Source organism: Phyllobates terribilis, unplaced genomic scaffold (genome assembly GCF_046119375.1).
Source record: "Phyllobates terribilis strain yellow unplaced genomic scaffold, ASM4611937v1 Scaffold_12__6_contigs__length_324123572, whole genome shotgun sequence".
Taxonomy (NCBI): Eukaryota; Metazoa; Chordata; class Amphibia; order Anura; family Dendrobatidae; genus Phyllobates; species Phyllobates terribilis.
In genome coordinates, this window is record NW_027362772.1 from 316,434,711 (window position 1) to 316,457,544 (window position 22,834).

At 52.1% G+C, this 22,834-nt stretch overlaps 1 protein-coding gene across 11 annotated transcripts in view; it reads right to left on the bottom strand.

Annotated features, from left to right (window-relative positions):
• Positions 1-6,814: 6,814 nt before the first annotated feature.
• Positions 6,815-22,834, bottom strand: part of ARHGAP32 (Rho GTPase activating protein 32) — a 394,160-nt gene continuing 378,140 nt past the window's right edge. For 10 of the 11 annotated variants that reach the window (XM_073657439.1, XM_073657436.1, XM_073657440.1 and 7 more), the window contains 5 exons: positions 22,047-22,201; positions 21,888-21,962; positions 20,561-21,547; positions 9,890-10,305; positions 6,815-9,383 (listed from right to left, as the gene is read on the bottom strand). In XM_073657439.1, the coding sequence (XP_073513540.1) occupies positions 7,164-9,383; positions 9,890-10,305; positions 20,561-21,547; positions 21,888-21,962; positions 22,047-22,201 (3,853 nt within the window). In that variant the 3' untranslated portion in view covers positions 6,815-7,163. The remainder of the gene's footprint in view (positions 9,384-9,889; positions 10,306-20,560; positions 21,548-21,887; positions 21,963-22,046; positions 22,202-22,834) is intronic. The other variant, XM_073657437.1, reaches the window with a different exon arrangement.

Genomic DNA, 22,834 nt, shown 5'->3' on the forward strand with positions numbered 1-22,834 from the left:
AAGGATTTGATGACCTAACAACCCCGTTAACTTGCAACATGCTAGGCAGTAATAGGGTTATCGACTCCTCAGGTCCGTACATCCCAGTTTAGCATTAAAAGGGATTGTCCAGTACTTTTAAAAACATGTCAATGTGTTTTAATGATAAATAGAAGCTTCTTTCTAACTATCGGTGGCCGCTCACAGGCATCACGTGACCCCCCCCGGCTGACGTCCTATCTATTGAGGCGTGACTCAGCGTTGGGGTCCTCGCAGTGGCTGCTGGGTTGTGAGCGGGGTTACCCCTTGCGTCACACCCGGCATCCACTGCACGCTTTCCCAGTGAATGAGGACAGGGAGAGCGCGCGGTGGATGCCGGGTGTGACGCGGTTGAATAACCCCACCCACAACCCAGCAGCCACCGGTGGAACGCGGAAGAGGGACCCCCGGCTGCAGCCTGGACTTGTCGTGACGTCAGCAGATGTCAGCGCCGGCTGCAGCGGGGGGTCACGTGCTGCCTGTGTCACTTTATGTGGTAAAAACTCTGGAACGCTTCAACATATCCCATTGATTTTGAGATTGTTTTTTTGTGACACATTATACTTTATAATAATGGTAACTTCAGGTTGATATGTTTTGCATTTATAATAAAATCAGAAATTTGACTAATGTAAAATAAATTGCAATTTTGAATGACTAATCCCCCCTTAATCCAGATAAGTCATACGACACAAAACCATTAATAAATAACTCTTCCCTCGTGTCGGCTTTACATCAGCGCCATTTGTAAAATGTTGTTTTATTTTGTTACATTTTAGAAAGTTTAATAATGTAGCAGTAATTATATTTTTCATGGAAATTTACAAAACTTATTTTTAAAGAGACCTGTTCAGTTTTGAAGTGACTTTGGGGGTCCTATATATTGGAAAACCCCAAAAGTGAGACCATTTTTAAAAACCACAACCCCTCAACATATTCAAAATGGCTTTCAGGTAGTTAATTAACCCTTCAGGTGCTTTTCGGGAATTAATGCAAAGTGACATGACAGGAACGAAAAAGTTTATTTTTACTTCCTAAATTTTGATAACTTCTGAACAGGTCGATAGCCAGAAGACTAAGGCCGCTATTTGGCCATGCACTGCCATGGAGAACATCAGGACCACACGAAAGGGGGGGGTTAAAGAGGGGGCCCCCCCACACTCTGTTAACTATTTAGATGCTGTAGTCACTATTGCCTGCTGCATCTAAGGGGTTAAGCGGCCATGGTCAGTGCCGACACTGATCATGGCTGATGCAGAAAGTTGTCAGCTATAGTGTACAGGTGATAGATACAGGATTGAAATCTGTCAGGGATGCTAGTCTCTTATATCGCAGGTCAGTAAAAAAAAAAAAACTTATTGGTGGTCACTAAGGGGTTAATTACAAAGCTCCACTGTACCGCAAGTGTAGCTCAAAAGTTTAACCAGGTTTTTGCTACCCCCATCTGAGAGCAGCAGGAGACCCTGATTCCAGCGATGTCACGTGCTGGGCTGCTCGCTGCAATTTTGATAAATTCCCTGTTTTATCTTCTGCAAATCTAGCAGTTTTCTGTATGCTGTACCCCACCTCTGGCAGCTTTCCCTGGACACCCCCACCCCCTGGACACCCCCACCCACGCCTCTGATTGGCAGCTTCCTCTGGATAACTCCGCCCATGCCTGATTGGCAGCTTTCTCTGGATAACCCCACCCACACCAGATTCCTCTGGATAACCCCGCCCACACTTCTGATTGGCAGCTTCCTCTGGATAACCCCGCCCACGCCTCTGATTGGCAGCTTCCTGTGTACCCTCAGCCTAGGCAGAAAGCTGCCAATCACTGTTGGGGGTGGAGTTATATAGAGCTAATCAATCTGGAGTATTACATACCGGCAGATTTACTAGCCTTCTAGTGATAATTACCTGCTGATAAGCTACAGCAAGCAGCCCAGTAAGTGACACATCCCTGCAATCAGGGTCTCTATCTCTATATTATGCTGCTCTCAGATTAGGTGGTAAAACCCTGCTGACGGATTCCCTTTAAAAACGGATCAGTATAGTGTTTTAAAAGTCTTGCGTAGATCTAGTGATTTAGTGTGAATTGCTGCTGTTTTGTGTTACGGTCACATCTCCAACTCTGCACAACCCATGTCCGGGTCACAAGTGGTGGACGATGCGCGGCCGAGGTCACAAAAGATGCTGCGTCCTGCTGTAACACAGGGAACCTGTCACCAAAATCCTATTGAGCTGCAGCTATGGGGTTAGTCTGCAGGTTAACAGCGTTATTAATCTGCCCACACTTAGCAATTTTTTTTTCCTGGTGACTGGTTCCCTTTAAAATTGCAAATTGCAGAAGCTGCACGTCCTATAGCAATAAGGCTTTGCTCCCACAATGAGTTTTTGGTGACTTTTACACTGCGTATTTTCGATAAAATGCAAGTAACCAATTTTACTTAGTGGGTGCAGAAAATCGACAGCATCAAAAGCTCACGGTCATCGTATGAACGGAGCCTAAGCAAGCACTTCGCAATTAAGTTTAATAGGGGGGAGAGCCGCTGCAAATTGTATAAAGTAGCTGCACTCGGCCATAGAGAGATTGCGATGTGGGACCCCAACAGATGTAATGGTGGTAAACCCATCAGCCGCACCAACCGGAAACAACCAAACCCCGAAGACTAGAAAGTTACCGACCGGCGCTGGTGTAAGAGACGATGAACACAATTGTGACTTATGTCTGGTGCAGAATCTGGGGAGCATGGCACAGGGATTCAAAGGACCCCCAAACAAAGAATCTCTGTGTCATGATCCGTCCCCCCAGAACAGATTCCTGAAGAGCTTTAGTGCAAGGTCTAAGCTCAAATTCAGCAAAATTCAAATATCCTTTTACATGTCTACAAATAGGCAATTTTCAGCAGATTTTTCCATAGCGTACATGTCACATGTGGGATTTTTTGCCAATTTCAGTGCAATGGATAAAATGTATTTTATATTTCACACAATTGACACGCTGCATATAGTAAAGGCTGCACTGCAGGTCAATTTCCACACAGATATCGTCTGTGGGGTGGAGATAAATGGTAATGCATCATGCTGCAGAGTCTCCAGACACAAATCTACAATCTGCTCCTCCGCCCCCCCCCCGAACACTCTGCTCCTCCGCCCCCCCCGAACACTCTGCTCCTCCGCCCCCCCCGAACACTCTGCTCCTCCGCCCCCCCCGAACACTCTGCTCCTCCGCCCCCCCCCAAACACTCTGCTCCTCCGCCCCCCCCGAACACTCTGCTCCTCCGCCCCCCCCGAGGACTCTGCTCCTCCGCCCCCCCCCAAGGACTCTGCTCCTCCACCCCCCCGAGGTCTCTGCCCCCCCCGAGGACTCTGCTCCTCCGCCCCCCCCGAACTCTCTGCTCCTCCGCCCCCCCGAGGACTCTGCTCCTCCGCCCCCCCCCGAGGACTCTGCTCCTCTGCCCCCCCCCACGAGCACTCTGCTCCTCCGCCCCCCCAAGCACTCTGCTCCTCCGCCCCCCGAACACTCTGCTCCTCCGCCCTCGAGGACTCTGCTCCTCCTGCCCCCCGAGGACTCTGCTCCTCCCCCCCGAACACTCTGCTCCTCCTCCCCCCCGCCCCCCGAACACTCTGCTCCCCCCCGCCCCCCGAACACTCTGCTCCTCCGCCCTCGAGGACTCTGCTCCTCCACCCTCGAGGACTCTGCTCCTCTGCCCTCGAGGACTCTGCTCCTCCCCCCCGAACACTCTGCTCCTCCTGCCCCCCGAACACTCTGCTCCTCCTGCCCCCCGAGGACTCTGCTCCCCCCCAACACTCTGCTCCTCCGCCCTCGAGGACTCTGCCCCCCGCGGACTCTGCTCCTCCCCCCCGCCCCCCGAACACTCTGCTCCTCCTGCCCCCCGAGGACTCTGCTCCTCCGCCCTCGAGGACTCTGCTCCCCCCCCGAGGACTCTGCCCCTCCCCCCGAGGACTCTGCTCCTCCTGCCCCCCGAGGACTCTGCTCCTCCTGCCCCCCGAGGACTCTGCTCCTCCTGCCCCCCGAGGACTCTGCTCCTCCTGCCCCCCGAGGACTCTGCTCCTCCTGCCCCCCGAGGACTCTGCTCCTCCGCTCCCCCCCCGAGGACTCTGCTCCTCCGCAACCCCCCCCGAGGACTCTGCTCCTCCGCAACCCCCCCCCCGAGGACTCTGCTCCTCCGCTCCCCCCCCGAGGACTCTGCTCCTCCGCTCCCCCCCGAGGACTTTGCTCCTCCGCTCCCCCCCCCCCCGAGGACTCTGCTCCTCCGCTCCCCCCCCGAGGACTCTGCTCCTCCGTTCCCCCCCCCCGAGGACTCTGCTCCTCCGCTCCCCCCCCGAGGACTCTGCTCCTCCGCTCCCTCCCCCGAGGACTCTGCTCCTCCGCTCCCCCCCCGAGGACTCTGCTCCTCCGCAACCCCCCCCCGAGGACTCTGCTCCTCCGCAACCCCCCCCCCGAGGACTCTGCTCCTCCGCTCCCCCCCGAGGACTTTGCTCCTCCGCTCCCCCCCCCCGAGGACTCTGCTCCTCCGCTCCCCCCCCCGAGGACTCTGCTCCTCCGTTCCCTCCCGAGGACTCTGCTCCCCCCCCCGAGGACTCTGCTCCCGCCCCCCCCGAACACTCTGCTCCTCCTGCCCCCCGAGGACTCTGCTCCCCCCCCCTAACACTCTGTTCCTCCTGCCCCCCCGAGGACTCTGCTCCCCCCCCCTAACACTCTGCTCCTCCGCCCTCGAGGACTCTGCCCCCCGAGGTCTCTGCTCCTCTGTCCCCCCCCCCCGAGGACTCTGCTCCCCCTCTGAGGACTCTGCTCCTCCGTCCCCCCCCCCCCCCGAGGACTCTGCTCCTCCGTCCCCCCCCCCCCGAGGACTCTGCTCCTCCGCCCCCCCCCCGAGGACTCTGCTCCTCCGCCCCCCCCCCCCGAGGACTCTGCTCCTCCGCCCCCCCGAGGACTCTGCTCCTCTGCCCCCCCTCCCCCGAGGACTCTGCTCCTCCTCCCCCGAGCACTCTGCTCCTCCGCCCCCCTCCCCCGAGCACTCTGCTCCTCCGCCCCCCCCGAGCACTCTGCTCCTCCGCCCCCTCCCCCGAGCACTCTGCTCCTCCTCCCCCCCTCCCCCGAGCACTCTGCTCCTCCGCCCCCCCTCCCCCGAGCACTCTGCTCCTCCGCCCCCCCTCCCCCGAGCACTCTGCTCCTCCGCCCCCCCTCCCCCGAGCACTCTGCTCCTCCGCCCCCTCCCCCCGAGCACTCTGCTCCTCCGCCCCCTCCCCCGAGCACTCTGCTCCTCCCCCGAGCACTCTGCTCCTCCTCCTCCGAGCACTCTGCTCCTCCGCCCCCGAGCACTCTGCTCCTCCGCCCCCTCCCCCGAGCACTCTGCTCCTCTGCCCCCCCTCCCCCGAGCACTCTGCTCCTCTGCCGCCCCCCCCGAGCGTTCTGCTCCTCCGCCCCCTCCCCCGAGCACTCTGCTCCTCCGCCCCCTCCCCCGAGCACTCTGCTCCTCCGCCCCCTCCCCCGAGCACTCTGCTCCTCCGCCCCCTCCCCCGAGCACTCTGCTCCCCCTCCCCCGAGCACTCTGCTCCTCCTCCCCCGAGCACTCTGCTCCTCCTCCCCCGAGCACTCTGCTCCTCCTCCCCCGAGCGCTCTGCTCCTCCGCCCCCTCCCCCGAGCACTCTGCTCCTCCGCCCCCTCCCCCGAGCACTCTGCTCCTCCGCCCCCTCCCCCGAGCACTCTGCTCCTCTGCCCCCCCCTCCCCCGAGCACTCTGCTCCTCTGCCCCCCCCTCCCCCGAGCACTCTGCTCCTCCTCCCCCGAGCACTCTGCTCCTCCTCCCCTGAGCGCTCTGCTCCTCCTCCCCGAGCGCTCTGCTCCTCCGCCCTCTCCCCCGAGCACTCTGCTCCTCCGCCCCCTCCCCCGAGCGCTCTGCTCCTCCGCCCCCCCGAGAACTCTGCTCCTCCGCCCCCCCGAGGACTCTGCTCCTCCGCCCCCCCGAGGACTCTGCTCCTCTGCCCCCCCTCCCCCGAGGACTCTGCTCCTCCTCCCCCGAGCACTCTGCTCCTCCGCCCCCCTCCCCCGAGCACTCTGCTCCTCCGCCCCCCCCGAGCACTCTGCTCCTCCGCCCCCTCCCCCGAGCACTCTGCTCCTCCTCCCCCCCTCCCCCGAGCACTCTGCTCCTCCGCCCCCCCTCCCCCGAGCACTCTGCTCCTCCGCCCCCCCTCCCCCGAGCACTCTGCTCCTCCGCCCCCTCCCCCGAGCGCTCTGCTCCTCCGCCCCCCGCATTTCCTACCACAATATAGCAGGTGATTCGGACGAATTGCAGATGTAATAATTGCAAAACTCTACAATGAGGAGAACTTTATTCCAAGAATACAACAAAAATATAGACTTTCTTCAATCCTGATCCCTAAGAGAAAGAAACGCTCGCTAATAAATGGAGTTTAGACACAGTAATAATAATCCACAGAATGTTAGTTATGGCTGTTACCTTTATGTGGAAGATCAGGGAAGGGGGCTGGCTGCTCGTGTCTACTGATGGCCGCTCCTGGTCACAGGGGACGCCATCGTCAGCGGTCACAGGGTCATGCTACTTTATTCCTTTCTGGGGCAGAGTCTCTGTATAATACATGTTGGGGTACACGTGCATGAGAGGGGGTAACCATATCCATCCAGAGACCACCATTCATAACTAAACCTTTACATAGGGGAAAAATAAAATCTAAGAGGAAGGAGGCCACGTCAAGATAACATGGGGGGCAGCACAGAGTCAGGAGCATCATTATCAATGTCATGTTTCATATACACAACAAACCCAATATGGATTAAATAGCAGGTCTTTATTCCTCTGCGTTCCTCCTCACATTTAGGAAGGACACCAATGGGGACGAACGGTACAGGATTAGGACGTCACTGTTTACAACATAAAGCGGTGGTGTAACGATGGAGAGCAGACGTGTCGTGTCCGTGTGTATTGCTCGTTGTGGGTGTACTGACAATATCGGGTCTCTACTAGGATTTGGTTTTCTTTTTTAATTTTTTTTTTTTTTTTTTTTTTTAATTTTTTTTCAATTTGTCATTTGCAAAAATAAAAACAGTCCGCTGTCCAGCAGGGCTCTGTCTAATAAGAATGAAGTTCTCTTCCCCCCGTGAACCCTCCCGCTAGTCCCTCACTCCGCATGGACTTTTGCTTCCGGCCTCTGCAGGGACAACTCTGCGGCGAGGAAAGCTCCCTGGCCCAGTGCGGTCGCATAGGTCCGGCCATGAGCAAGGGGGAAGGCATTAGGGTTAGATTGGCTCGTTGATCGATGGTGGGGTATGGAATGGTAATCGCCCACATTATCGTACTGGGACAGCGCACTTATGGAGCCGTGCAGCTTTCCATGGAGCGTTTGATAGGGGTAGAAGATGGTAGGGTCTCTCTCCAGAAGCTCTGGGTTGTGGCCCCTGAGGCTGTGGCTCCTCTCTGGTTTGGGGGGAGCGCTAACATACTGAGCAGCGTCCTCTCTGTAACAGTCTTTGTGTGACCGCTCCTTGTCCTCTGACAGTCTCATTTCCTTGTGATTCAGCCTTATTGGTTCCTGGGGATTCACATTGTATTTGCTGTTTGAGGACTTGTATTGGGTTTCAGAAGGCAGTGGCAATGTCTTGGAGCTGTATTCAGCAGGTGGGAATGGGGGTCCGTTACGCCCATCAGAGGACGGTCTGTGTCCAGCATCCTGCTGCGCTAGAGGCCGATGCTCGGAGGTAAAGTCCTGCTGTATACGATTCCTAGTCCCCCCACTTTGCTTCTGGGGAAGGGATGGTTTATCCTGGGAGCCATTTCCATAAGACGTGAGGGGATGTGCTAGACGTTCATCACCTTCTGCCCTTCCAGCATAGCGGACATCTTTAGATTCAGCAACGCTGAGAAGTCCTGGCGTTTTCCCCGGGTCAGACCTGCTTCTCAGATGTATGACATCCAGTCCAGCTATATCCTCCCCTAAGGATGGGGTAACGTTATCATACTGAGACATAACAGGACCCTTAGGTCTCTGCCGTGTTCTGTTCTCACGTCTCAAAGACTGTAATCTATACCTGTCCATGTCCTCCATATCCCAGGAGATGTGAATAGGTCTAGGATGTTCAGGGGGTAATGCGGGTGGGACATCTCTGCTGATGAAATTGTGCTCCCGCAGGCTTCCTCTGGGGTATGGGCCCAACGCCTGTGACCGATATGTGGACTTGGGTTGCAGTCTTGTAGTATAAGATGCAAAGTCACGACTAGGATAGAGGTGGTACTGCCGCAAGCGTAATGTGCTGTAAGGGTCCATATCATAGAAGGTACCATCTGCGGAGTAATATGTGGTGCTGCCCGAGAAGGGACTGTATCGATAATGGACCCTTCCATTCTCAAAGTAAGGCTGCAGCTGGGTGACGTGATAATCCGAGGAAGAACTGAAGGGTGGGCATGCTTTGTACTGGTAGACCGGGCGTGGGCAGTACGCGGCGGCCTCATCATCAGGAGGGACCTCGGTTCTGGAGATAGGAACTGTACGCATTGGAGGTGGTGGAGGTTGCATAGGCACATGCAAGGATTGGACCCGTCTTATTGTAGGATATGGCGGCGCTTCTTCCGAGTAGGTACGTAGATTTGGACTCAAGGATGACATATAATCAGGTCGACTCCTTGTGCGAGACTGCTGCAGTCCTGGGAGCTTGGCTTGATTGATGTAGGTGCCATAAAGTGTAGAATTAGAGGAGGGCGTTTCGCAGCGGGACACATACGGCTGTGCTGGCATGTGTAGTGGAGCACTGTCCGCCTTGTAAGACTTGGGGACTAAAGATGGCTTAGGGTGCACAAAAGCATCAAATGCCTCATTAAGATTCTCTGGTTCCACTTGAGGATATGGATTTCTGTAGGAGAGCTCCATGTTCTCGGGCTTCGAGGAGGAGTGATATGAGTAGTGGTATCCATCCCCAATGTCAAGCTTCTCTTCGGGCCTGGGCTGGGGAGGATGGGGATGTCTGTAGTTGGCCCCTTGCTCCATCAGACTCTCACACTTCACGTTCGCTGAATAATTTTGCCTGGGCAGTGCATCCTCCAGAGACGACGGCAGCGTGATGGTGCTCAGGAACGAGTGGTAATTGCTCGCTGTGATGGCATCATTGTAGTTGGAGTGTAAGGCAGTGGCCAGACGACTCTCCATGGTCCTGACTGGTGGGGCTGGTGGTCCGGTGCTATGTGTAGGATGGGACGGAAAAGACTCTGAGCGCTGGTGAAAAAGAGGCCTTGAACTGGGTCTATCCAAGGATGGTGGAGGAGAACACAAATCTACGGGGTGGGTGGTGTTTACTTCACATGGGCCAGGAAGCACCATCATCTCCTCCGGAGGAATGGATCCGGGGACCTAGAACACACAAAAAAAACCAAATGTATGAAACAAAGGGGTTTATATCCGCAGAAAAAGCCGTAAGTCTTCATACCGGGTGTGGGTGCAAGGAGCGGAGCCGGCACCAAACCCAGCGTCTGCCTGTAATAGCACTGACCAGAGCTGGCGCAAATCGCTGCCGCTCCATAGGTATAAAGCTGAAGGTAGATTTAAGACCAACCTATAGCCCAACATGTTTAACCATTGAAATGCCACTGTCCATCGCTGCGACATTCATGGACACTGGCCGATGCCCGCGTACACCGGTGCCCTTTTTTATTTTTTTCTTTATGAATATACAAATTTGGCATCATCATAATTGTCCTGACCAGGAAAGTCTATGCTGCCAAGTCATCCTTACCCCCATAATGAATGCCGTCAAAACAATATATGTGATATGCTGGGGGGGTTTCAGCAATGACTTGTCACAGAATCCTCGAAACAATGTGACTACAACCCAAAACCAATGATGTAAGCACCTGTACCTGGGATGAGGGGCTGAGTCCCGGGGTGACGGCAGACGGGCTTTCTCCTGGCAGAGGGTTGTGACTTCTCACTGGACTGTACTGGATGGTGCTGATGGAGAAGGACGACGTGACGGGGGTGGTCACTGTAGAATAGATGGGACTTCTCTCCGGAGATACATGTGCCGCCGGCGTCAGTGCAGGGAATACGCTCTGTGGTGGGAGATCGGGCAGCGGCTCCTCTTCTGGTGGGGGAGGCAATGGAAGCTCCATGAACTGCAGGTACGGGGGTCTCTTTTGACTGGAAGCTTGTTGTGCAGACTCTGCTAGAGCCAACGCCAGCATGCGGGCAGCATTTTTGGGAGGGGGTGGAGGAGGAATGAAGGAACCGCTGGTAACGGGGAGATGATCCAGTGGAGACTCCACGGCAGATAATTCTGTGAAATGGAGAGAAAAAATGTTTAACGTCTCAAAACCGGTAAAAATCTCTACGGCACATCACCTAACAGGAGCCAGAGGAGCAGTCCTCGCGTGGTAGTAGACCGACATCACAAGGTGATGGGAAACCGCCTGCTGTCTTCAGATTACATAGCAGAAACCTGCTGACAGATTCCCTTGACGTCCCCCCATAAGATCCCAGAGATGGGCGTCTTTTTCTGGTCTTTACCAATGGGGGTGTATTTAGACCACTTTACATTATTTTTATAATATAAGCCCCATTCCATTAGTAAAGACTATAAAAATCAGCATTAAATAAAAAAAAGGGAGGGGGGAGTCTTGTGCCAAATATAATGCAAAGATTATTTTTTTACTATTTTAAAACCAGAAAACTGCTTTAATCACTTCCTAATCGGACCACATTTTGTTTTTCCTTCTTTTCTTTCAGTTTTTTGACACATCTGTATGAGGCTTGTTGTGGGAATAGTTGTGGTTTTGAATGATACATTTAACATATAATACTGAAAAAGAGTGGGAAAAAAGTGCCGTGAAAATAAAGATCTGCTGGTGATCCGACTGTGCAGGTGATCCGACTGTGCAGGTGATCCGACTCTGCAGGTGATCCGACTCTGCAGGTGATCCGACTCTGCAGGTGAGCCGACTCTGCAGGTGAGCCGACTCTGCAGGTGAGCCGACTCTGCAGGTGAGCCGACTCTGCAGGTGAGCCGACTCTGCAGGTGAGCCGACTCTGCAGGTGAGCCGACTCTGCAGGTGAGCCGACTCTGCAGGTGAGCCGACTCTGCAGGTGAGCCGACTCTGCAGGTGAGCCGACTCTGCAGGTGAGCCGACTCTGCAGGTGAGCCGACTCTGCAGGTGATCCGACTCTGCAGGTGATCCGACTCTGCAGGTGATCCGACTCTGCAGGTGATCCGACTCTGCAGGTGATCCGACTCTGCAGGTGATCCGACTCTGCAGGTGATCCGACTCTGCAGGTGATCCGACTCTGCAGGTGATCCGACTCTGCAGGTGATCCGACTCTGCAGGTGATCCGACTCTGCAGGTGATCCGACTCTGCAGGTGATCCGACTCTGCAGGTGATCCGACTCTGCAGGTGATCCGACTCTGCAGGTGATCCGACTCTGCAGGTGATCCGACTCTGCAGGTGATCCGACTCTGCAGTTGGTCTGACTCTGCAGTTGGTCTGACTCTGCAGGTGATCTGACGCTGCAGGTGATCTGATTCTGCAGTTGGTCGGTCTCTGCAGGTGATCTGATTCTGCTCGTGATCTGATTCTGCTCGTGATCTGATTCTGCTCGTGATCTGATTCTGCTCGTGATCTGATTCTGCTCGTGATCTGATTCTGCTCGTGATCTGATTCTGCTCGTGATCTGATTCTGCTCGTGATCTGATTCTGCTCGTGATCTGATTCTGCAGGTAGGTACAACTACCATTCCTTCATTTATTAATTGCAAAGCAGAATGATGGCCCATTGAGCAATACTAGTTTTCTAAAGCCCACATCACCTAATTCCCTTCTTCGCTGGGAGAGTCACCGCCCTCCACCACAAAAGAGGGGACTCTCTAAGGGCCGACACCTTCGGCTCAAACAAGGATGACTTTGTGTGACAATCCCGAGACCTAGGTGATCGGCCTTCCTCAGTATCCAATACGGATATTGCCTCGCAGGAAATCTATCAGTTCAGTCTAAAACAAAAAAGGGAGACTCTACTTTCTCCACCAACGGGAAAATGGAGGGAAAGAGTCCGTTAGATTGATAGCGATGTTTGATAATGGGGCTCCACAAGCTAGGGCCATCACTGAGAAGTATTGGGGAATCCTGAGCATGGATACTGGCCTCAAAGAAAGTATAGGGCCAGCGGCCCTCCGAAAAAAAAATCGATTCATCGGGGGACACAATAGTGCAGCGCCACTTTGCACCACTCTCTGAACACAACACCTGGGCTACCTGAGAACCGGAGGGGATGGATCAAATGTCGTGGGTGCGTGGCATACCCCAATATAACCACGAAGCCTTCCAAGAGCAATGTGGCTGGAGGGTCCTTTACAATTAGGGACTTCATCAATCGCAGAACTAAAAATGTCATGTATAAGGCGGCTTGTATCTGTAGGAAAACCAATAACACATGGGAGACCTCTCTAATAACACCGGTGAACACAAGAAAATCATCAGCAAAGCGAACACGTCTGTTATATGGAGTTTGTGCGGATTCCAAACATCTGCTTAGATTTGCTCTATCACATAAAGTTTCTGATATAGAAGCGCTTTTGTTATTACGTTATTTCTACATTTTCAGTGTATGTGGCTTTTCTATGTTATTCCCATTTCTTTGCTTGTCGTCCTTAATGGTGTATTTTCTTACAGGGACGACATCAGTAAAGTTTTTAGTGAGTTTTATGGGGAGGAGTATTGATAGTGCAGTCAGCCAATGACTGCTTCTCGGAAAGTCACATGTTATGGGGAGGAGTATTGATAGTGCAGTCAGCCAATGACTGCTTCTCGGAAAGTCACATGTTATGGGGAGGAGTATTGATAGTGCAGTCAGCCAATGACTGCTTCTCGGAAAGTCACATGTTATGGGGAGGAGTATTGATAGTGCAGTCAGCCAATCACTGCTTCTCGGAAAGTCACATGTTATGGGGAGGAGCTAACTGTTATCAGGCGGTAAGATCTGGGTCAGTCAGAAAAGGATGGTGACGGCAGCAAGGACTGGTGTGTGAGACTGACAGGAGGCCGGCCTCTACAGGCCTCTTACACTGAGGGGTAACTGAGTGGGGGTCTCCACAGAGAGAGACCCTGAAAGCAGCCAATATCCCACTGAGAAACTGCCTGTCTGAGAGTGTTCATCTGTAAGGAATAGGCCGAGCCGTCGACCTCACACCTGTATATAGCGATCTACCAGCGAGCCGTCGACCTCACACCTGTATATAGTGATCTACCAGCGAGCCGTCGACCTCACACCTGTATATAGCGATCTACCAGCGAGCCGTCGACCTCACACCTGTATATAGTGATCTACCAGCGAGCCGTCTACCTCACACCTGTATATAGTGATCTACCAGCGAGCCGTCGACCTCACACCTGTATATAGTGATCTACCAGCGAGCCGTCTACCTCACACCTGTATATAGTGATCTACCAGCGAGCCGTCGACCTCACACCTGTATATAGCGATCTACCAGCGAGCCGTCGACCTCACACCTGTATATAGTGATCTACCAGCGAGCCGTCTACCTCACACCTGTATATAGTGATCTACCAGCGAGCCGTCGACCTCACACCTGTATATAGTGATCTACCAGTGAGCCGTCGACCTCACACCTGTATATAGTGATCTACCAGCGAGCCGTCGACCTCACACCTGTATATAGTGATCTACCAGTGAGCCGTCGACCTCACACCTGTATATAGTGATCTACCAGCGAGCCGTCTACCTCACACCTGTATATAGCGATCTACCAGCGAGCTGTCGACCTCACACCTGTATATAGCGATCTACCAGCGAGCCGTCGACCTCACACCTGTATATAGTGATCTACCAGTGAGCCGTCGACCTCACACCTGTATATAGCGATCTACCAGCGAACCGTCGACCTCACACCTGTATATAGTGATCTAAAAGCGAGCCTTCTACCTCCCACCTGTATATAGCGATCTACCAGCGACCGTCGACCTCACACCTGTATATAGTGATCTACCAGCGAGCCGTCTACCTCCCACCTGTATATAGCGATCTACCAGCGACCGTCGACCTCACACCTGTATATAGTGATCTACCAGCGAACCGTCGACCTCACACCTGTATATAGCGATCTACCAGCGAGCCGTCGACCTCCCACCTGTATATAGTGATCTACCAGCGAGCCGTCGACCTCACACCTGTATATAGTGATCTACCAGCGAACCGTTGACCTCACATCTGTATATAGCGATATACCAGCGAGCCGTCGACCTCACACCTGTATATAGTGATCTACCAGCGAGCCGTCGACCTCACACCTGTATATAGTGATCTACCAGCGAGCCGTCGACCTCACACCTGTATATAGTGATCTACCAGCGAGCCGTCGACCTCACACCTGTATATAGTGATCTACCAGCGAGCCGTCGACCTCACACCTGTATATAGTGATCTACCAGCGAGCCGTCTACCTCACACCTGTATATAGCGATCTACCAGCGAGCCGTCGACCTCACACCTGTATATAGTGATCTACCAGTGAGCCGTCGACCTCACACCTGTATATAGCGATCTACCAGCGAACCGTCGACCTCACACCTGTATATAGTGATCTAAAAGCGAGCCGTCTACCTCCCACCTGTATATAGCGATCTACCAGCGACCGTCGACCTCACACCTGTATATAGTGATCTACCAGCGAACCGTCGACCTCACACCTGTATATAGTGATCTACCAGCGAGCCGTCTACCTCCCACCTGTATATAGCGATCTACCAGCGACCGTCGACCTCACACCTGTATATAGTGATCTACCAGCGAACCGTCGACCTCACACCTGTATATAGCGATCTACCAGCGAGCCGTCGACCTCCCACCTGTATATAGTGATCTACCAGCGAGCCGTCGACCTCACACCTGTATATAGTGATCTACCAGCGAACCGTTGACCTCACATCTGTATATAGCGATATACCAGCGAGCCGTCGACCTCACACCTGTATATAGTGATCTACCAGCGAGCCGTCGACCTCACACCTGTATATAGTGATCTACCAGCGAGCTGTCGACCTCACACCTGTATATAGTGATCTACCAGCGAGCCGTCTACCTCCCACCTGTATATAGCGATCTACCAGCGACCGTCGACCTCACACCTGTATATAGTGATCTACCAGCGAGCCGTCGACCTCACACCTGTATATAGTGATCTACCAGCGAGCCGTCTACCTCACACCTGTATATAGTGATCTACCAGTGAGCCGTCGACCTCACACCTGTATATAGTGATCTACCAGCGAACCGTCGACCTCACACCTGTATATAGTGATCTACCAGCGAGCCGTCGACCTCACACCTGTATATAGTGATCTACCAGTGAGCCGTCGACCTCACACCTGTATATAGTGATCTACCAGTGAGCCGTCGACCTCACACCTGTATATAGTGATCTACCAGTGAGCCGTCGACCTCACACCTGTATATAGTGATCTACCAGCGAGCCGTCGACCTCACACCTGTATATAGTGATCTACCAGCGAGCCGTCGACCTCCCACCTGTATATAGTGATCTACCAGCGAGCCGTCGAACTCACACCTGTATATAGTGATCTACCAGCGAGCCATCGACCTCCCACCTGTATATAGTGATCTACCAGCGAGCCGTCGACCTCACACCTGTATATAGTGATCTACCAGATTACCTCCAGTAATATCAGCTCTATATACAAGCCGCCTCTGTCATCTCTGGGGAAATATCTCCATATCGGCTCATCACATTGTTTTTTCTTTGTCTCCACCATTGAACTGAACTTTACTGTTTGATTTGATTTAAATGCCGGACAGTGTATCCATCATCAGGACATTCTGCCGTGTGTGCTTCTCTTACACCAAAAGGCCAAGTACGTTCCATCACTCATGACATTACAAGGATGTACCCCATGTACTTTAACTGTCCACTTGGTGATCAAGACAAAAGCTGTGCCCCTCGTGATATGCTGAAGTCGTTCTAATGGTCTTCGTGACTGGTTGAATAGGAGGAAAGTGGCTATGCCATTTGCCGTTCCCATGATTTGGAGAGAACCCAAAAATCATAGTGATGACTGATACTTTTGTTTTGTCAAACTGAAGGGCTTTTCTACAAAGATCAGATGAATTACCCTGAACTTGAATCTGATTAGGCCACTTCCACATGATGATACCTTGCCAGCTCCTGGACCACCGTTGTCGGGATTGGATGAAATTGAAGTAGAATATGGAGCTGAAGCTACTAGCGAAGGCATGGAGACCCCCAATCCAGAGGAGTATGTACCTGATGGAGCGGCCGAGCAGCCGGAACGCTTTACTCAACATGGAGTAAATCATCTCATCAGAGAGCTGTCATTGTCAAAAGATAAAGCTGAACTTCTCACATCTAGGCTGAAACAGAAGAATCTTCTTCATGATGATGTCAAAGTGTGATATTACCGAAATAGAAATAACAGTGTAACAGAATTGTTCACGGTTGATGGAGCAATGGTGTACTGGAACAATGTGAATGGCCTCTTTGTTGCAGATTGGCGTTTGTTTATTGACTCATCCCAGAGAAGCTTGGAAGCAGCGCTGCTTCACAATGGAAAGATGAAGCCATCGCTCACTCATCTAAAGGAAAGGTATGAAAATCTGTCCGTTGTTTTGGATGCGATACAATATAAGCATCATCAATGGAATATCAGTGGAGATTGGAAAGTGATTGGTCCGCTAATGGGAATGCAAGGAGGTTTCCCAAAATATTGTTGCTTCTTGTGTTTATGGGACAGTAGAAATACAGTAGAGCGTTATGTTCGACATGAACATCTATGCTCCAGGTAGACACAATGTGCAGCAGAATCCTTTAGTTTCTCCAACAAAAATCTTTCTTCCTCCACTTCATATAAAGTTGGGATTGATTAAAAACTTTGTGAAAGCCACAGCAAAGACAAATTCACCAGCGTTCCAGTACATTTCACAGAAATTCTCCAGCATTTCACCAGCAAAACTGAAGGAAGGTCCTGACATCAGAGAGCTTATGAGAGATGATGTGTTTGAAGGAATTCGAAATGAGAAGGAATCGAGAGCTTGGAAAAGCTTCAAGTGGATCTGTGAAAACTTCTTAGGAAGAAATAAATCTCCAGGATATGTTGAAGGTGTTGAGGAACCGCTCAATGCACCAGCGTCTCGGATGTCGCACTTTTTGCTTTCACATTTAGATTTCTTCCCTCCAAATCTTGGGGATGTAAGCGATGAACAAGGCGAGCGGTTTCACCGGGACATTAAAGCAATGGAACGCGGCTACCAGGGTTTGTGGAATGACTCAATGATGGCAGATTACTGCTGGATGTTATATAGGGACAACCCGGAAAAATCGTATCAACGACGGTCTAATGTCGAGCACTTGTCATTTTTGTTCATATTTTGGTTTCTATTTTGTAGGTGAAATTATTTTGGTTTTTTGTAAGGTCAAGCGTTTTTTTCTGATATGTAGATGACTGTTTCCTATATCTTATAATAATGCTGCTGCTCCGTGGAAACTATACCTGCTACAGAAAAACTATATGCAATTGTGAAATCAGAACAAAAAAATGATTCAGAAAAGTACAAGGTCAACTGCGATGATTACAATGTGTAATCGTGACATCAATTGCAAGACATGTCGGCTGAATGCGTGGGGGGTGCGAGAACCATTTTCTTTGATTAAACCAAGAAGTAGATGAGGGGATAGGAATAAAATCTTGATATAAAGGGAAGCCAGGTGGATATTGAACCTACAAACAGCCATCCCCAAGGGACCCAACGAGCAGCTTAACTTTGGCTGCTTTATCTAGTCATATAGGTTAATGTGTCCAAATTTTTGCCCCTCCAACTATAAGATTTATACCACCTTGTCCCTTTCCTTCATTTTCCCTTATAATTTCCAGCATATTTCTTCAAATCTATCTGTGTTTCTAATATGGCCTTGTTCCTGCAGGCTATATACAGTATATACCATGCATTTGAACTTATTACCTTAGTCCTCTGCACAATATTGGGTCTACGCTGCAGGATGCTGCCCACACATCTGGTTTCTCTTTAAATATGCCCAGGTGGCGGAGAATTTACATACGTTGCTATTGACAACTCTTTACTCCCCCAGACAGCAGGACACATCGTTTTGCTCCACTTAGAAGAACCTCCCCCTGGACCAATCACTTTACCGCGGAGTATAAATATAGATATATAGGTCCTCTCTCCCCTCATGACATCTCATCACTGAGATAGAAACACGTTGGGAGATAACTGTCTTTTCTTGGGATAATATAACCAGAACCACACTTGGGTACTGCCCTTGTCAGGGCGGGGGTATTGACATGAGCCCCTGCCACCTTCTGACCTGTGAATGATGACCTGAGTCACAGATGTAAGTATAAAAAGGGATTTCTATCGTGCTGCAAGGAGAATCGCAGAGACTCTTCAGAACAGCAGCTAGGACACATGGCTCCATCAAGAGGGATACAGATTTGACTTTAGAGGATGTCCGCTCAGGAGACCCCGGCCCCAACTGAAGTGATACAGATCTGCTCCAATGACCATCACTGAGCCTATGCAGATGTTTGGGGAAGCCAGGATTGTGACCCTCCGGTCACCTGGATATGTTCAGAGAAGTCAGGTTGTCACCATCCGGTCACCTGGCCCCATGGATATGTTTGGGGAAACAAGGTTGGGACCATCCGGTCACCTGGCCCCATGAAGATGTTTGGGGAAGCCAGGTTGGCACCATCCGGTCACCTGGTCCCATGGATATGTTTGGGGAAGCCAGGTTGGCACCATCCGGTCACCTGGCCCCATGAAGAGGTTTGGGGAAGCCAGGTTGGCACCATCCGGTCACCTGGTCCCATGGATATGTTTGGGGAAGCCAGGTTGGCACCATCCAGTCACCTGGCCCCATGGATATGTTTGGGGAAACCAGGTTGGAGCCATCCGGTCACCTGACCCCATGAAGATGTTTGGGGAAACCAGGTTGGGACCATCCGGTCACCTGGCCCCATGAAGATGTTTGGGAAAGCCAGGTTGGCACCATCCAGTCACCTGGCCCTATGGATATGTTTGGGAAAGCCAGGTTGGCACCATCCGGTCACCTGGCCCCATGGATATGTTTGGGGAAACCAGGTTGGGACCATCCAGTCACGTGGTCCCATGAAAATGTTTGGGGAAGCCAGGTTGGGACCATCCGGTCACCTGGCCCCATGAAAATATTTAGGGAAGCCAGGTTGGGACCATCCGGTCACCAGGCCCCATGGATATGTTTGGGGAAACCAGGTTGGGACCATCCGGTTGCCTGGCCCCATGGATATGTTTGGGGAAACCAGGTTGGGACCATCCGGTTGCCTGGCCCCATGAAGATGTTTGGGGAAGCCAGGTTGGGACCCTCCGATCATCTGGTCCCATGGATATGATCGGAGAAGCCAGGTTGGCACCATCCGGTCACATGGCTCCATGGATGTTTGGGGCAGCCAGGTTGGGACCCTCTGGTCACCTGGAACCCATCGATAAGCTCAGAGAAAGCTAGGTTGGGACCATCCAGTCACCTGGTTCCATGGATATGTTCGGAGAAGCCAGGGTGGGACCCTCGGGTCTCCTGGCCTTGTACCTCAATGGACTGTCAGCTTCCTAAGCTTGCTGCTACCTCCTCTCTGTGGGGGCCCGCCAGAAGCGGGGGGCCACTGGTTGAGGTAGTCGGCCCTGGAAGTCCCAAAGTCACAGCTGTTCTATCCCAGGCGGGCGGAGAAGGAAGGGTGAGACTGTGTGATGTTCCATCATCTTGGGTATTTGCTGGGACTGTTCTGTGTGTTTATTGGCCGCCTTGTGCTTCAGTAAAGTATTGCCGTGCTGTTTTACCCTCACTCCGTGTTGTCTGAGTAGTATTACGCCCACGGTAGACCCCGGGTCTTCACAATCCTCTTTAGTATCTTTTACCCACTTTTTTTTTTGCATGGAAACTGCCTGAATAAGACATTGTGTGCACCTACCGCAAAGCCGAAATCTGCATTCAATGAACACAGATTTTACGCCTGAAATGAGATTGAAGGATCAGTCCAGAAAGAAAAAGAAAATTCCTCTGATAAGATTTATTACAAAGTTGCTGATCTTCATTTGTACTACTGATTAAAATAAAAAATAATTAATATAAAATTTAAAACAACGGCTTCTTTAAAATTAAACTTGATTCACTGAGACGTTTGGGGCAATAATAATATAATGGGGAACTGAAGATCTCCTTATACTAAACCTCCAGAGTGACAGAGGGGGCGCTAGCGAGCCGCTGCTCTGTAAGCTCGCTCCTTGGGACGGTGCAAGGTTTGTCCCCTCATTGTGAACCTAATTTGCCCTTAATCAGTTTACATGATGTGGATTGCATGGCGCAGTGTAATTTGTCAGTTTCCGCTCTCACACAAGGTACAGAAGGTTCCTCGTCTATATCTGCGTCCTAATAACACAGTTACATAATACACTAATCATGCACAGAGTGGTTCGGCAGGTTTGGTGTGTGGATTACTACATACCTGGGGGTGTAGGCAGAGCCGGGACACACATGTTCTCTGCTGCTGATAGTTCGGTGTTCTCCTTCGGAGAAGCTCCGGCTCGGTGGCTGGCGCTGAGCTCCTGGATGCAGCCGTCGGTGAAGGAGGGCTCGGTGCTGCAGGCCGCGGGGGGGATTCCTGGTGAAACATTCCCTGCAGGGTCTTCTGTCTCATATCCAGGGCCGTTCCACTGAGAAGTTATGACACAGTCCACAGTCTGGGCCGATTCTGCAGCCGTAGATATAAACAAGTCGGCAGCGCCCAAGTCCAAAGACCTACATGAAACAGCTGGAATAGTCGCCAGGTCTCTAGAAAGGCTATCCTTGCACCATACGAGAGACGGGGCCGCTCCACCGCTTCCCTGCATGCTTTCAATCATTTCTGAAACTCGGCTAGGCAGTGAGACAGTGACTGGTTCTGAAATAGTTAATGGTGGAGATCTGATTGCTTTTCGGCCCACTTTTGGTGAGAAGGCTTGCACCACCTTTTCTGCAAAAGACGAGGATTTTGGACTCTTGTCTGCCGCGCTGGGGCTACGGTCCGGTGTTAGGAAGGGACTAGTGATCCGCTCCTGGTATGGGGACATAGGCTCAAAACTGGCGGAGGGTTGAGGTCCACATTGTGCCTGCTCTTTGCTGCTGATCAGTGAGGACTCCAGGAGGAAAATACTGTGAGGGTCCAGACCTTCACTGTCTAGTTTTAGTGGGCTGCACTGAAAAGACATTGGGTCAAAATCTAAACTGGCCACCCCAATATCGGGTGGGCTGAGATCCTCGTCTTCGTGAGATCGTGTGGAGAGCATGGTGGGCACATGGATCAATCCTTCATCCCCATCGCTGTCTGGATCATGAGGCAGGTTATCGTAGGAATTGCAGCGATTACAGCTTTCCAGTAAATCCCCGTTATACGAAGCAGAAAGAGCGTCACTACTGGAGCGCGGGCGCCGAGGTCGGAAAAGCTTGGACTCCACTGCAAGATAAAGAAGCAACTGGGGTCAGACCAAACAATGGCGTCATTTACTCCGTCACTACCAGGTCCTAAGCCGGAGCAGGACGGTCAATCCCTGGCCCATCCACTTCATTTTTTTCTCTTGGTTTTCGGTAAATAAAACCTTGTTGGCTGTAAAAGCTAAACCCCCCGCCCGATGTGACCCCTTGGTTAAAGCCAGGGGCTTTAAATCAGGCAGCAGGACGTGCGACCTGCGGCTCCTCTCCTGACCCCCCACTAATGTCCACTGTATAGAGCACAATACCCTTTAACTCTAAGTATTCTGTATGCTGGGAGTACGGAGGTGTCAGGGGTGACGTACCATCAGCAGCGTGCAGCGAGCTCAGCGACTCCTCACTTTTAGCCGACCGCATGGTCCCGGTGTCCCCTCTGCCACCTGCAGAAATGAAAATCCACACTCCATAAAACTGATCAGTGAGTCGTCCCATCACATCAAACGCCACGAGTGCCCGCTCCTCACCCGCTAACGCCATGGCCTTCATCTCGGAGGGTTCACTGGGGTTCCGAGTTAGCTTCCTTTTAGACATTGAAGATGATGATGATGACCTCCCTAGGTTGAAGAAGGAGCGCCAGCTGCCCACCGGAGATTTCTTCATCTTGGGGGGCGGCCTTTTTCTTGCAGATAAGGTAAATAGACGATTAATGTTACACAAATGAGACGTTCACATTTCATGACAACCACGGAGCTCAATGGAAGCTTTTATTTCTGACACTGCTATGGAAAATGTAATAATCTAGGTATGGATGGAGGAATGATTGACAAAGCCTGTCCGGACAATCCTGCTCCATGAACGAATAGTGAAGTGACTTGTGGCCTGTTGAGAAAGCTCCAGCATCAGCTGGGCACGAGCTGGGCATGAGCTAGCTGGGCACGAGCTGGGCATGAGCTAGCTGGGAATGAGCTAGCTGGGAATGAGCTGGGCATGAGCTAGCTGGGCATGAGGTAGCTGGGAATGAGCTAGCTGGGCACGAGCTGGGCATGAGCTAGCTGGGCACGAGCTAGCTGGGAATGAGCTGGGCATGAGCTAGCTGGGCATGAGGTAGCTGGGAATGAGCTAGCTGGGCATGAGCTGAGCATGAGCTAGCTGGGAATGAGCTAGCTGGGCATTAGCTGAGCATGAGCTAGTTGGGCATGAGCTAGCTGGGCACGAGCTGGGCATGAGCTAGCTGGGCACGAGCTAGCTGGGAATGAGCTGGGCATGAGCTAGCTGGGCATGAGGTAGCTGGGAATGAGCTAGCTGGGCATGA